Genomic DNA, 13,291 nt, shown 5'->3' with positions numbered 1-13,291 from the left:
ATAATATCAACAGGTTTCACTGCGCAGTAATTCTTTGTTCCATTGCTTGAATCCATCAAACATCGCACTAACTTAGCAAAGATACTTTTTTCATGAAGGATGTTAGCATCTGCTCTGTATTATGTTGAAGCCTGCACTGCCATCGTGAACATAATCGCTCAGATGGCTCCAGCTCTCTTTTTATAAAGGAACAAGTTTAATGCACTCCAGATGGTGTCGTCTTTATGTTTTTTTTTTAAAAAAAGACAACAAAAATCTTCAGCAACAGGCATTTCGAAATCCGACTTGAAAAATGTGTCCTCCCACAAAGCGAGAACTGCTGTTGTTCAGCACACAAGGCCTGACAGCCTAAGTCAGGCTGTTCTGTATTTTCTGATAATCCAGATAAATCTGAAATGAGGCTCGTGTCAAGACATTTTCTTTTTCCCCTTTCCTTGACAAAATGCAGTGTTCTCCAGTATTTCAGGAAGTAAGTTCTGGAGGTTGCAGTGGATGGGAAAGTGGTCTCGCTGGGTTCATATTCCAGCACTAAATGCTGCTTTCCCCCTTTCGTGGTTTTCAAGAAGCTGTGTACTTTAGTGCTATAACGACAGCGTAAACAGAACTCAGTTGTTAGAGACAGTAGTGGTGGTCATCTAAGTGATGGGTTAAAGATTTCCTAGCAAGATCTGCCAGAGCTTGTCAACAGGGCATATTAACGTTTCACTTCACAGAAGACAAGCTGGATAAATGGCCCGTCTAGTACAGACTTGAGTGGGAGCTGAATGTTGAGGCTTAGAGCATGTGGGTCTCCTCCTCTGTGCTACCTGCCTGCACTGCCTCCCAGTTAGCTTCATTCATGGAACTGGGGACTCGGCAGCAGAAGTTAAATAATGCCTAACTGTGAAACAGAGGAAAGCAGTTGCTAATGACACCAGAAAAAGCCACCGACTAGACATGATGTAGTGCTTCATGTTTGCTTTCACGTGAAACATGGCAAATTCAAGCCGTGTCATTCTAAGGAGGATTTGTGTTATCCATGATGTGTGTGAAGTTGCCAGCTGCCACTTCTGGCAGCCTGGTGCTGACACGTTCCATCCAGCTGACGGGCTGCATTTCGGCAAGATGTCAGTGCCCCCCTTGTAACAGTTAAAAACACTGTTTTCTGGACTAGTTACTGCACAAAAAAATTATTTTAGTTAAAAGTTGAGCATAGAGTATTCTCAGAAACCCGAATTCTAATACTGGTCCATGACGGGATGCTTGGAAGCACGCCCCATTCTTTCCAGCAGTCGTTTTAGCATCACTGACTTTCCAACCATGCTGCAGGTTAAGCAGCTGGGGCAACCACTGAAACTAATTCAGTATTCCAACAGTTTTAAGGGTACTTAGATAAATCTGCGTTGAGGGCTGTAGAAGGTAAGGCTTCAGCTGGTTTTACCTTTCTCTCAATCCCTGTCATGGTTGGGGTGAGAAGCATGCTCCGCCTTGTACACAAATCTCTGACATAGCTGGGCTTAATGGGAAAAGTTGAGAAGCTGAGGGTGTTCTGGTAAGTCCTGATTATTTGTATGACTTTTGGAACGTGTGCAGGCGTTGTGATTCTGCAGCATGGCAATATATTCCAGGAACATGGACTACAACAAGCCATTGCTAGAATACATCTAGTCTCCAAGCTTGTAGAGTAGAATTTTTAATGTGGAAATCAGTGATACGTTCCCTGAGTGAAATAGATCTGCCAGCAGGAATTCTTCAACAAACCAATAGCAATAATCCATCAGATCTGAGGTATGCAAACATTTGGATACTGAATATCAGCAAACTTTTAGAAGTCTCTCTCTCTTTTCATGAGAGATAATAGCAGGTGACTTTGTGCAGGTATCGTTCAAAGATGCACTTAGATGGCTCTAGAGCCTGTTTCTATGTAGATAAGACTGTAGACATTGGATGTGATGAAAACAGAGATCCTGCTGTGGTTGCTGAGTATTCCCACTGGTTTCTTCACATGTTTGCAACCAAGGCGATACTTACAGTTTGTGCTCTTGAAACTTTTAAGTATGGCAACAGTACTTTTAGAAGTGGTCCAGCTCCAAGCCAGAGCCAGTGGGGAACGTTTGTGGCCAAGTGACAGACCAGCCTGGGGTACTGATGTGGCTTCAAACTGGTTTAATTTGTTTGAGCTCTGATACCTGGTATAATGCACTCGCTCGCAGCCACCTTCTTCCCAAGATCCACTGTCTGTGGGAAGTGTGATCTGTGTCATAGAATCATTAAGGTTGAAAAAAGATCTCTAAGATCATTGCATCCAACTGTGAGCCCATCACCATCATTCCCGGTAAACCACGTCCCTCAGTGCCACATCTGCATGTTTCCTGAGCCCATCCAGGGGTGGTGACTGCACCACCTCCCTGAGCAGCCTGTGCCAACACCTGGCCACTCTTTCAGGAAAAAAATGTTTGCTAATATCCAGCCTGAACCTCCCCTGGCACAAATCGAGGCCATTCCCTCCCATCCTATCGCACTTACCTGACAGAAGAGGACTCCCACCTCCCCACAGCCTCCCATCAGGGAGATCTAAGGGAGCAGTAAGCTCACAGCTTTCCCTCACCTGCCAGGTGGGTCACCTGGTCCCAGAAGGAGACCAGGTTGGTCAGACAGGACCTGCCCTTCATGAATCCACGTTGGCTGGGCCTGGTCCCCTGGTCGTCCTGCCCGTGCTGTGTGATCGCACTCAAGATGGTCTGGCCCTTTGTGGAGAAAAAGAGATGTCCGTTGAAGAAAGGGGTATATTGTCTCTGTCCCTTCTTTACAACTGCTAGGGAAGAGAGAGCGTGGAGGGAGGTAGCAGATGCTCTAGTTCTGGAAAAAGAAGAGTTGTGATGTTCATGGGCAGGCAGATTACGCCTATGTGAGTGCCTGGAGGTGCTGGTGTTCTGTGGAGATGTGTACATTTAGTACAGCAACGCTGAGATTTTACCACTTAAAGAGTCTTGTCAATGGGAGAACTTGAGCTTCTCTTGTAGAAAAGTCTTTCATAAGTCTGCCTGATGGGTGTATCTAGAATCCTAGCACTCTAATCTTCAGAGAACATTTGTGTGCAGAGTAACGTGTTGAGTGCATTGAATGGAAAAGATTTCAGTTTGGCTTGCGTGAAGTGCCTATTATCCAGTGTGCAAGTGGCATTGTTTTCAAGTAGTTGTCATAATCACACAGTATTTAACAAAAATATCTTTTCTTTACAGGGCAAGTTCATTAGGATTAACTTTGATGTTACTGGTTATATTGTTGGGGCCAACATTGAGACATGTATCCTACTTAATGTCACATCAGCGTTTGAATTCATTGGAATGTAGTGACCGGTTCCATTATTCCTATGTTCCTTCGACAATGTCTGTCTCTTCCTTTGTTTCAAAATAACTGATCAAATATCACGGGGTCAGCATGCTTCCTTATGCTTGGAAACCGGATAGCCCAGCGCTTAACGCTCTGAAATCTGCTGGATTTTCTGGCTAGCCTTAAAAGCAGGGTATGTTAAATAGGTTGTTTCAAGTGTTCTTACTCTATGAATGTTATTTTTTTGGTGGAGGTGGGGGGCTGAGGAATATATTGCTAATTGGAGCTGAACTCAGGTGTTGTGCGCAGTGCTCGCTGCAGGAGCAGCTGTCTGCCAGGAGGGAGCTCAGCGACAGGCGGAGGCACTGCAGTGTCATTGTACCCGGTCACCTCCTGGTGTCCTGGGCCTTCTACGTACCAGGCCAGGTCCAGTAACGCAAGCCCTACGAGCAATTAATGCTGGAGCCTAGTTCAGTTTCAGCTTTAAGTCTTATTTTTATTTAGGATTGCGTAAGAACAAGTGAGAACACTTAGACTAAAAGCCTTTCTCAAGTTGTTTTCTTTACGCTAAGAATGTGTATGTAAACTTTCTTAGTCTGTTTGGACTGTTCTGGGGGAAATAGCGATAGGATGGTCATAAAATCATGAAATCAAAAGCTTTGGTAAACAATACCTTGTGAATATTATTCATAAACAGTGACAGAATTCAGCTTTCATTCTGTGCCTACGAGTTAACTGCTTCATGTTAAGTTCAATGTGTGTTTGTTACTGCCACAAAATAGAATTTCCCAGTAAGGCTGGGGAAGACCTACACTTATTCAAAATACAGTTTAATGCTGAGTGATTTTCTTTCTCAGTTCAGTACTCAGCACAGCAGTGGTGGCAGTTGTTGCTTTTATGAAAATGCAGGTAACTGTTTTGCCTGGAGCTTTGTGAGGACAGGAGGACTTTGCTCTTTGGGAATTCTTCTCACTGCTGGGTCTTGCCTTTGTGTCAGACATTTCAAATAGCTATCCCGTGTGTGTTCTGCAGTATGGAATGTCAAGATGTGAAAGCTTTAACATAGCTTGTGGCAGCTTATTAGAAGTTACCTGCTGCACAAGTTTGAATTTGAAAAGTGTTTAAAGGCAAAGAAGAATAGCTTTTAAAAATGCAACAATTGATACAAGTGCTGAATGCGCTTTATCTGAAGTACTTCAGAGATCAGTGTCTGCAGGGTTTTGGTTCTTAGAGTAGGACTGATGTCCTCAGAAGTGTGGTTGAAGAAGGATGACCAGCTCCCATCTCTTAGGCTCCAGCTGATCCATTACAGTGGTTGTCAGCTGCATGCAGCAAGGAGATGCGGGCACCACCCAAGAAATGAGTTTGCAGCAATTAAAAGTGGGCTTCTGTCTGTTTGAATTTGAAAACTCTCATCGGAAGTCTGTACTGGATGTAGTCCTGTCATTACTACTAAAGTTCCCTTGCATGATTACATAGCCTGCTGTGAAAGAGCTCTGTTTGCGCAGGATGTATTTTTACCAAAAGATGTAGAAGATCCTTGACTAGCTGTGATCAGACTTGTTGGAGAAGTCTCGCGCTGTTCGCCAAGCTAAAGATGAGAGGACGTTTCACATCTTCTACCAGCTGCTGGCTGGGGCAGGAGAGCACCTCAAGTGTAAGTGAAGAATCCCATTGTTTGATCCTGTTTCTTCTGTGTCCTGAGTTTGTTATTCCAGTGTTAACACAATCGTGTTTGAGCTATTCTTTGGTTTTGAAACTGAGTTTTGAAAGAAGAGCAAAGGCAAAGGCCAGGTGGCTTTATTTTGAAATAACTCCTGTGTTTTTTCAAGCATGCTGTCAAGCAACAACCAAATGACTGCTCCATGGCAAAGTCCGGTTTGGGCAGGCTGGTGTCTTCAGTCTCTGGCCAGGAATCACTGGAGTGAAACTGCAGCACTCCTCACTGATTAATAACGAATCCTACTGGCAGCGACAGCCAAACCCATCCCGGCCAGCTCCTTCTAACTGGGGAGAACTGCAGCCCTTTTGCCAAAATATAACAAAACCCTGAGGCTTTCTTCACCCTTTGCAGTACTATGTTGGTCATCTTTTATTCTTTTCCTTTGGGAATTCCTGCTAGGCTATGAGAAGAGAAGCTATTTGAAAGTACAGACTTCTGAGAATCAATCCACTCTTTCTCCTCCTATAGTAGAAAAATTTGTATTTCACAGTTTTGATGTGGTTATCATCAGCACTGAACTCCAGTTCTGCCTGTATCTGGTGATTTTCAATAGAGGGGCTTGTTTTAGGATACTTTAAATAGGAATTTATGATTATGGTAGACCTGGGTAAGGCAATGTTCTTTTTACAGGCACAATGCATTAAAGAGCTAGTGTTGGTTGCTACAGATGGAAATTCTGGAAGTCTTGCTTCAGCTTTTAGGGTATACTCTTATTTTTAGAGTTTTTAAAATAATGAATTACTAAGCTAACGGAATGACTTGTAGTCATATCTGAGGAACGTTTCTTTATGTAAAGGGTGGGTTGTACATCTAGTGAAAACAGAGCACAGGTGGGTGTGAATAGCAGTTATTTAGCTTGTTTTTCTCTTCTCCTTCCCCCTTATACAGCTGACTTGCTGCTTGAAGGATTTAACAATTACAGATTTTTATCTAATGGCTACATCCCCATTCCTGGGCAACAAGACAAGGATAACTTTCAGGAGACAATGGAAGCAATGCATATCATGGGCTTTTCACATGACGAGATCTTGTGTAAGTTAAGCCTCCTGGAGTTTTAAAGTGTACTCTTTTCTTGTGCACACACTCACTAACTTGGAGTCACCAAATTTAACTTCGCTTCAGTGTCTTGACAGCCTGCAGCAATTGTTTGCTTAACACGAGCTTACAGTTCAGTGGAGTTAAAATCATTTGCCTAAAGAGCGTAGTACAAACTTCATTTCCTTTTTGAACTTCAAGTTTGGAAGCGAAGTGACTTAACGAATTTTTCTTCTCTTATTTAAGCTGAGCCCCATTCAATAAACTGGTGTGTATGTCTTTGTCAATACAGCAATGCTGAAAGTGGTGTCTTCAGTGCTACAGTTTGGAAATATTTCCTTTAAGAAGGAGAGAAATACTGATCAAGCATCTATGCCAGAGAATACTGGTAAGTTGATTGCATTTATTTGGCTTCCATAAACTTGAACTGGGGCTTTCTTCCTATCATCTGTTTAGTGTATATCTTTTGAAAGTACAGAACAGTCTTCTGAGCTTCCTTGTTGAAGTACTGTGCCAAAAAGAGGCCATGATTATGATGGTAATGGCCAAGAGGCAATTAGTAAAATTCTCCTCTTCCATTCTTGTAATACAGACAAATTTAGGTATCCATCAACGCAATTTATGTTGTTTGCATTGCTTTTAAACTTGGAATAAGTATTTCAGTTGTAGTCTTGTTTATTACTATCTACAAAGACTTAAGCACTAGGAGAAAGTGCGTGCTTAAATCCAGTTGTTTTCTTTGGTTCTTGACAGCAGTTTTCTTGCCAATGAAAAGAACCCTTGAGCCAAGCACAACTTCCATAGTGAAATGGTGGAACATAAGAATGCTTTGTTTTAGAAAATCTGGTTTCTAAAGTGGGGTGGTAGTGTGACTGAAAACGAACTGATCATGTAGTACGTTACATGTAACGCGATCTGCATTTTGAGGAATTCTTCCCTCACTAAGCTGCTGGAGCGGTTTTCAGATTTTAATTTAGTCCTTCAGTTTTGGCCTTCTAAAAGCTGTGATGGAAAGTCAACTTTGAGAGCTGCCTTCAGTGCACAGAGCAGGAAGAATCATTCACCAGACCTGCTGCCTGCACACAACTCAAATTCTCGTCCGCTTGTTTCATAATTGCCCTAATTTGCTGTGCGTGCATACTGCTTGTGGTGTCCAAAACTTTTGTCATTTTCCAGCAGTGGCCTTCTGCCCAAAGTGTTCCAGCAGGCAGGTATGCATTAAAAGCTTGTTAATCATTGACTCGACGTTTGGCTGGCAGTTAGCATTTGGGGTTTTGCAGGGAGTGAAAAAGGCTGGGTGTGGGATTGGTTTTTGAGCTGAGGCAGCTCAGTGGAGTCTTTTTTCCATTTAAAAAGTGGGATGTAGGGAAGATATAGATGTTTCTTATTTCCTGACCATCTTCACTTTTGCTTTATTACTATCATTTTTGGACATTACATCCCATATTATACTTGAGAATTTTGATATATTTGTACTGTTGAACTGTTATAGCGCTGGATATAAAATAGTTGAAGCATCTTGCTGTTCTCCTGCAATTAAGAAGTGCTATATTTGTCTGCTTGGTGATTTTTACCACGTCTTTTTGAAGGTGCTGAATGAAGCTGATCTCCACCAGCTTGTCACTGCACTGTCACATCTCAGTGATGGGTTTCCCCAGTGTACTCCAGAGAACTGATGGTGATAAGTTTAGGTGTCTCTCCAATAGGTCAGGAAGGGATTTGTGTGGGTAGTGAAGGTGTGCATTGGACAACTTGCATTTAGGAAAAAAAAAAAAGTGGAAAATTCTACCCCCATGTCATTGTCAGTGTCGTTGATAAAGATGTTAAATAGTGCTGATGTACTCGTCATTGGGTTTCCACCTGGATGTCAAGCAGTTGCCTGCAACGCTTTGAGTGCAACCCTCCAGCCAAGTCCTTGCCCACCAAGTGAACCATGCATCATTTCCATGTCTGTCTGCTTTAGAGACAGGGGTGTTGTGCAGGACAGCATCAAATACTTTTCACAAGTCCAGGTAGATGGCATCACTTGCTCTTCCCTTATCTACCAGTGCTGTAACAGCGTTGTGGAAGACCAGCAGATCTCTCAGGCATGATTTCCCTTAATGAAGCAGTGTTGGCTGTCACCAGTAGGGCTCCACTAAGGGCATATCACACCTGACAGATGTCCACGTATGCAGCTAAAGTGAAGGCAGTGCTCTGTTTGTGATGCCACGTGAATTTCACCAAAGTTGTTTTGATGCATTAACTTCCCTGATGAGCAGAGAGAGGGGCAGACAGAATCTCAAGCTTTTAAAGGAAGTAGTAGTGCTTTGAATACCACTTAAAAAAACATTGAGGAAGCTTTTTTGTTTGTTGGTATTGAAATTTATGTTTTGAGGCAGATTTATAAAAATAGTTCCTTTCATTTCAGCAGTAAATCAACGAGCTGCCAGATTAGAAAGCTAAGGGTTTGAAATAACTTTCTGGACAGAGTGTGGAGGGCTCCCTGCTGAAGGGCAGCACTTAACCAGATCTAAAAATACCTTCAGTGTCAACTTCTTTTTTAGAAATCTGGAATCATAAGCACCTAACCTGTTGGAAAGGTTATTTGGAAAAAGGATTGATGCGACAAAAATATGTAATGATGGTGTTGGTAATGCAGAATATCAGATAACAAGCATGGCATCAGGAGAGTTTTTGCTGTCTAAACGTGAGCTGCTGTTTGCATTATTCTCAGTTTAAAACATGAGTTTATAATTCGTTGTACAATCTGTTTGATATAGACTGTAATACAAACATTCATAGCTTTGTGCTGACACCTGTCTAAACTGAAGCAGGGGTTTGTAAGCAACCTTTAATAAGATGGAGTTGACATATGACATCATGCTGTGCTTCTTTTCTGGAGGTGAGAATGTTTCCACTGAAGAAATGGAGATGTGTATGCAGGCAGTGGTTTGCTGCATGACGTTGCAATTACATGAAACCTGGTGTTTTCCACATTTCCTTAAGGAAAGTCAGTGGGTCCTTCTGTAGACACTTGTATCAGCCTTTGACATGAAGTCCTGCAGACGTGGGCTTTGCAGTAGAGTAGGTCTGTCCACGAAAGAAGTGCATCTCCCTGACAACTATTTTGAACAGCTGTTCAAATTTGAAGTTGGCTCATAAGCGCCTTTGTTCAGTAGCTTGCCTCACCCATGTTGCTGGCTGCTGTGGAGGATTTAAGTGCTTACATTTATTACTTTTATCTCCAGTCGCACAGAAACTCTGCCATCTACTGGGAATGAATGTTATGGAATTCACCCGGGCCATACTGACACCGCGCATCAAGGTCGGCAGGGACTATGTTCAGAAAGCCCAGACCAAAGAACAAGTAAGTTCTGGTATTTAAAGTTGAAGTGAAATCATACCCCATCCCGATTAGCTTTTAATAAAGAAAGTTGGGGTTAAATGTGTACTGCCACCAACGGTAAGTTTAGTCTTCGTTAAACGTTCTTATATGGTAGAATTCAGTAGTAGAGAATGAGGAAATCTTCCTTTTCCTTGCCCTTCTGCTGGTTTCATCATTTCACCTAGTTGTTCTTATCAAATGCATAGAGGTTTTTTTATGCATCAGTTTAAAATCACATAACACTAGTCAGACTGCATACTGTTTCTGCTGCTTGTTTTCATTCCTCAGTGGTGTTAACTCCATTAAACTTCTTTTGTTACTCAGTTATCTTTGATAACGTCCATGTCTGTGTTCTTTTGATGACTTCACAGAGTAAATAAATCTTCCTCTTTGAATTTTCAGGCAGACTTTGCAGTGGAAGCTTTGGCAAAAGCCACCTATGAACGCCTCTTCCGCTGGCTGGTTCACCGCATCAACAAAGCTTTGGACAGGACCAAACGACAGGGAGCATCTTTTATTGGAATTCTGGATATTGCTGGATTTGAGATCTTTGAGGTACTTCAGATTCGAAACTTCTAGATTTTACTTTTCCTCTCCATGTTGTTGTGCATTCAGGATTAACTGCAGAACCTCTGAATGCGTGCACGCTCCAAGGCTGCAGGAGGGTTTTGTGTTTTGTCATGTCAGTGCTTTGATAGCCTGAATGATAGTGCCAAAAAGTCATACTCCAGTCTAAATCATTCTTCTGTATGCGATAATTCCACAGTTGGTTTTTATTATTACATGCTAGTTTACCATAGGTAACAGGGAACATAAGAAATTTTGAGTAATTTTTTCCACTTGTCTCTACAGTACACTTGAATGCTACAGATTTTTGGGGAGTTACTTCACAAAGTAATTCTTTTTTTTTACTTCCAGGCATGATGAATGTTGATACTGAATTAACCTTGCTTACTAATGCTGTTTTTGCAGTTGAACTCCTTTGAGCAGCTCTGCATTAACTACACCAATGAGAAGCTTCAGCAGCTATTCAATCACACGATGTTTATCCTGGAGCAAGAGGAGTACCAACGAGAGGGCATAGAGTGGAACTTCATTGACTTTGGACTGGATCTGCAGCCTTGCATCGACTTAATTGAAAGACCTGTGAGTTTGTGCAATAAAAATTCTCTAAGACAAAGAAGTTCAACTTGAGGGTTTGTTGCTTAATGCCTGCGAGTTTATGCAAGGATCTTTTAAATAGCTGTCGCAGAGAACAAGTTAATTTGAATGATGAGATCCAAAAGCTAAAATACCATGTATCAGGAAAAGGATTTATCCTTAAGGGATTTTGCCCTGATGTTAGCATAGAGCACTGTGAAACTAAGCGACTGTTTTTATACGTTGCCATTTGTACTAATGAAGACTTCAGTCCTGTCGCTTTCATACTAACCCGTGGCAGTGCATTATAAAAGCTGCAGTGTGGTGAATTGGTTAGAAGGCTTTTCAAGACTGAAGGCCCTGTAAATACGACAGGAGTATTTTAAAGGTGGTGTTACCACGGTATTTTTGCATTCTGGTTGCCCAATATATGGAAGCTGAAGAAGGCTTTGAAGCACAAGGAACAGCTGGCTTTAGGGACAGACAGGGGGAACCAAGATCGCTGTTCCTGGAAGGTTTTCTCTCGTTGCACATCAGAAGTATGCCATCAAAATTATTTTGAACTTCTTAGTTGAAACGAGGGTTAGTGTTCTGTACATTTATTTGTGTGTGTAGGAGACACAAAATCTTTACTGCTAACAGTGCTATGCATCCTGAGGAGAAGACCCTCATTCTTGTTTGCTGGTGTTTCGTTTTGTTCTTGTGGTGTTAGAGGAGGAGAAGGGAAGACTTGTTTCAGTTATGACAATTCTACTCTCGAAATCCAAAGCTTTGGAAGGTTTTGCCTCCTTGGAAGGTTAAACTATCTTCAGAAGGACTGGGGAGTGTTTTCAATATGCAGATGTTTAAGGGAATAGCCTAAAGTGCACTGAGTTACTGTTTTCCCCTCTTAAAGCAAACGTCAGTACAGTTGTAACTGTTTGGCATGCGAAGTATATTTACCTACCACATGGCATAAAATAAACATCTCTTCAAATGTGTAAGCTTTACATTCATTAGACGCTTCAGAAATAGAGATATTTACGACCAGTTTTTCACTGCATTCCTGCGTACGTCACTCTGTCTTCCCTGACTCTGTCAAACAGTTCTACAGCCGTGCAGTGCAGGTGTTGGTTCTTCCCTGCTTCATTTTTAAGAACGAGCAAACCCTCGAGCAGCGTACAAAGCTGCTGGCTGCGGCAGCTGAGCCTGCTGGACCCTTCGGGGTGCTGCTACTGCACATCAGCACAGGGCTTGGCAAGGGAAGGCTTGGTGGCTGCACCAGGAGTATCGAGTGGCTGGGGGGAGATAATTATCTGCAGTTTTGCCCACATTAAAGCATGACAGTAACTACTGTAGAAATAGTGAGCGTGCTGCTGTGTGCATACACGTTACAGAGATGTTTGGTGCGGAGCTCTGGAGGTCATCTCTTCCAGGCTCTGCTCAAAGCAAGGCTTGGGTCATTGCTGCATCATGGCAGCTGTATCTGAGCCCATCTCCATTGGAATGAATTTGATGGAACCATTCACAATGCCTTTGTGGGATTAGATTCCTTCACAGTTTGCTTTAATTCAAATCACACAGGAACCAACTAGACAACTTTTTTTGTGGCATTTGGTGGAGTGTTTTAAATACAAAATATTAAGAACATAAATGTTAAGCATTAATGTGAATCCATCTGAATTTCAGGCAAATCCTCCTGGTGTGTTGGCACTATTGGATGAAGAATGCTGGTTCCCTAAAGCTACTGACAAAACATTTGTGGAAAAATTGGTCCAAGAGCAAGGAACTCACTCCAAATTCCAAAAGCCAAGACAGCTGAAGGACAAAGCAGATTTCTGCATTATTCACTATGCAGGGAAGGTAAGAGACAGATGTTGAATACTTGGTTAGAAACATTCATGTGGGGGAAAGTAATATGAGGTATAGGTACCAAATTTAGAAATACTCGTGCAGGAAGGTGGCCTCGTTTTATTTTCTTGGGCATATTCAGGAGTGCTCTGATGGAGCTCTTGTTACCACAGAGCAGATAGAACTGGTATATATTAATTAATATTAAACAAAGTTAAAATTTCAATTCCCTTTAATTTTGCTGCCAGTTCTTAAAGGTGAGTTTCCTCAAGGCTAAGAGGAATCTATTCTGAGTATCTACGTGCAAGGTGATAGAAGCACTTGAGGTAGGGCTGTTCCGGTGCTAACTTTTCCACTTGTGTTCCCTCCATTCAGCACCAGACTTTGTGTATCCGTCTTTCTAGCTAGGCTGATATCTTCATCTTTACTGTTGATTCAGTCTTTATTTTTCTGCCGAGGGGTGGAGCTTAGATGCAGTCTGAACTGATCCATGGAGCAACCATTCAATTCTTGACAGCATTCTGTGGCTCCTTCATGAGCACAACGTCTGCTATAGGGCCGTGCTTGTACTCAGGTTCATGAATAGCCAAGCTTAGTCCTAGTACTGCTCTAATTTAGAAGAAACTGATTGTGTGAATTGAACTATCCTTTAATTAAAGTATTAATACCTGTTATTACCTGTTTGTTGCTGTCACTGCAGCCAACTAGATAATCATAGCAAAAGGCCAAATAAAGAAATTGATTGCGTCGTATCAATATCTAAAATATTAGCTTAGAAACGATCAAATCATTGTTTACAGCAGTGAATAGTAAATGAGCTGTGAAATGGAGGATTACCTTTAGGTAATGAAAACGAGGTAGAACATCTTTGTACCTGACTACGA

At 42.0% G+C, this 13,291-nt stretch overlaps 1 protein-coding gene across 3 annotated transcripts in view; it reads left to right on the top strand.

Moving 5' to 3' along the window:
* Nucleotides 1–13,291, top strand: part of MYH10 (myosin heavy chain 10) — a 93,309-nt gene that overhangs the window by 52,471 nt on the left and 27,547 nt on the right. For all 3 annotated transcript variants that reach the window (XM_021415273.1, XM_021415275.1, XM_021415274.1), the window contains 8 exons: nt 3,222–3,285; nt 4,871–4,969; nt 5,924–6,067; nt 6,363–6,458; nt 9,301–9,419; nt 9,840–9,992; nt 10,410–10,583; nt 12,246–12,419. In XM_021415273.1, the coding sequence (XP_021270948.1) occupies nt 3,222–3,285; nt 4,871–4,969; nt 5,924–6,067; nt 6,363–6,458; nt 9,301–9,419; nt 9,840–9,992; nt 10,410–10,583; nt 12,246–12,419 (1,023 nt within the window). The remainder of the gene's footprint in view (nt 1–3,221; nt 3,286–4,870; nt 4,970–5,923; nt 6,068–6,362; nt 6,459–9,300; nt 9,420–9,839; nt 9,993–10,409; nt 10,584–12,245; nt 12,420–13,291) is intronic.

Source organism: Numida meleagris, chromosome 17 (assembly GCF_002078875.1).
Source record: "Numida meleagris isolate 19003 breed g44 Domestic line chromosome 17, NumMel1.0, whole genome shotgun sequence".
In the NCBI taxonomy this organism is placed as follows: domain Eukaryota; kingdom Metazoa; phylum Chordata; class Aves; order Galliformes; family Numididae; genus Numida; species Numida meleagris.
The sequence above is the reverse complement of the archived record's forward strand: the minus strand, read 5'-3'. Positions and strand labels throughout refer to the sequence as shown.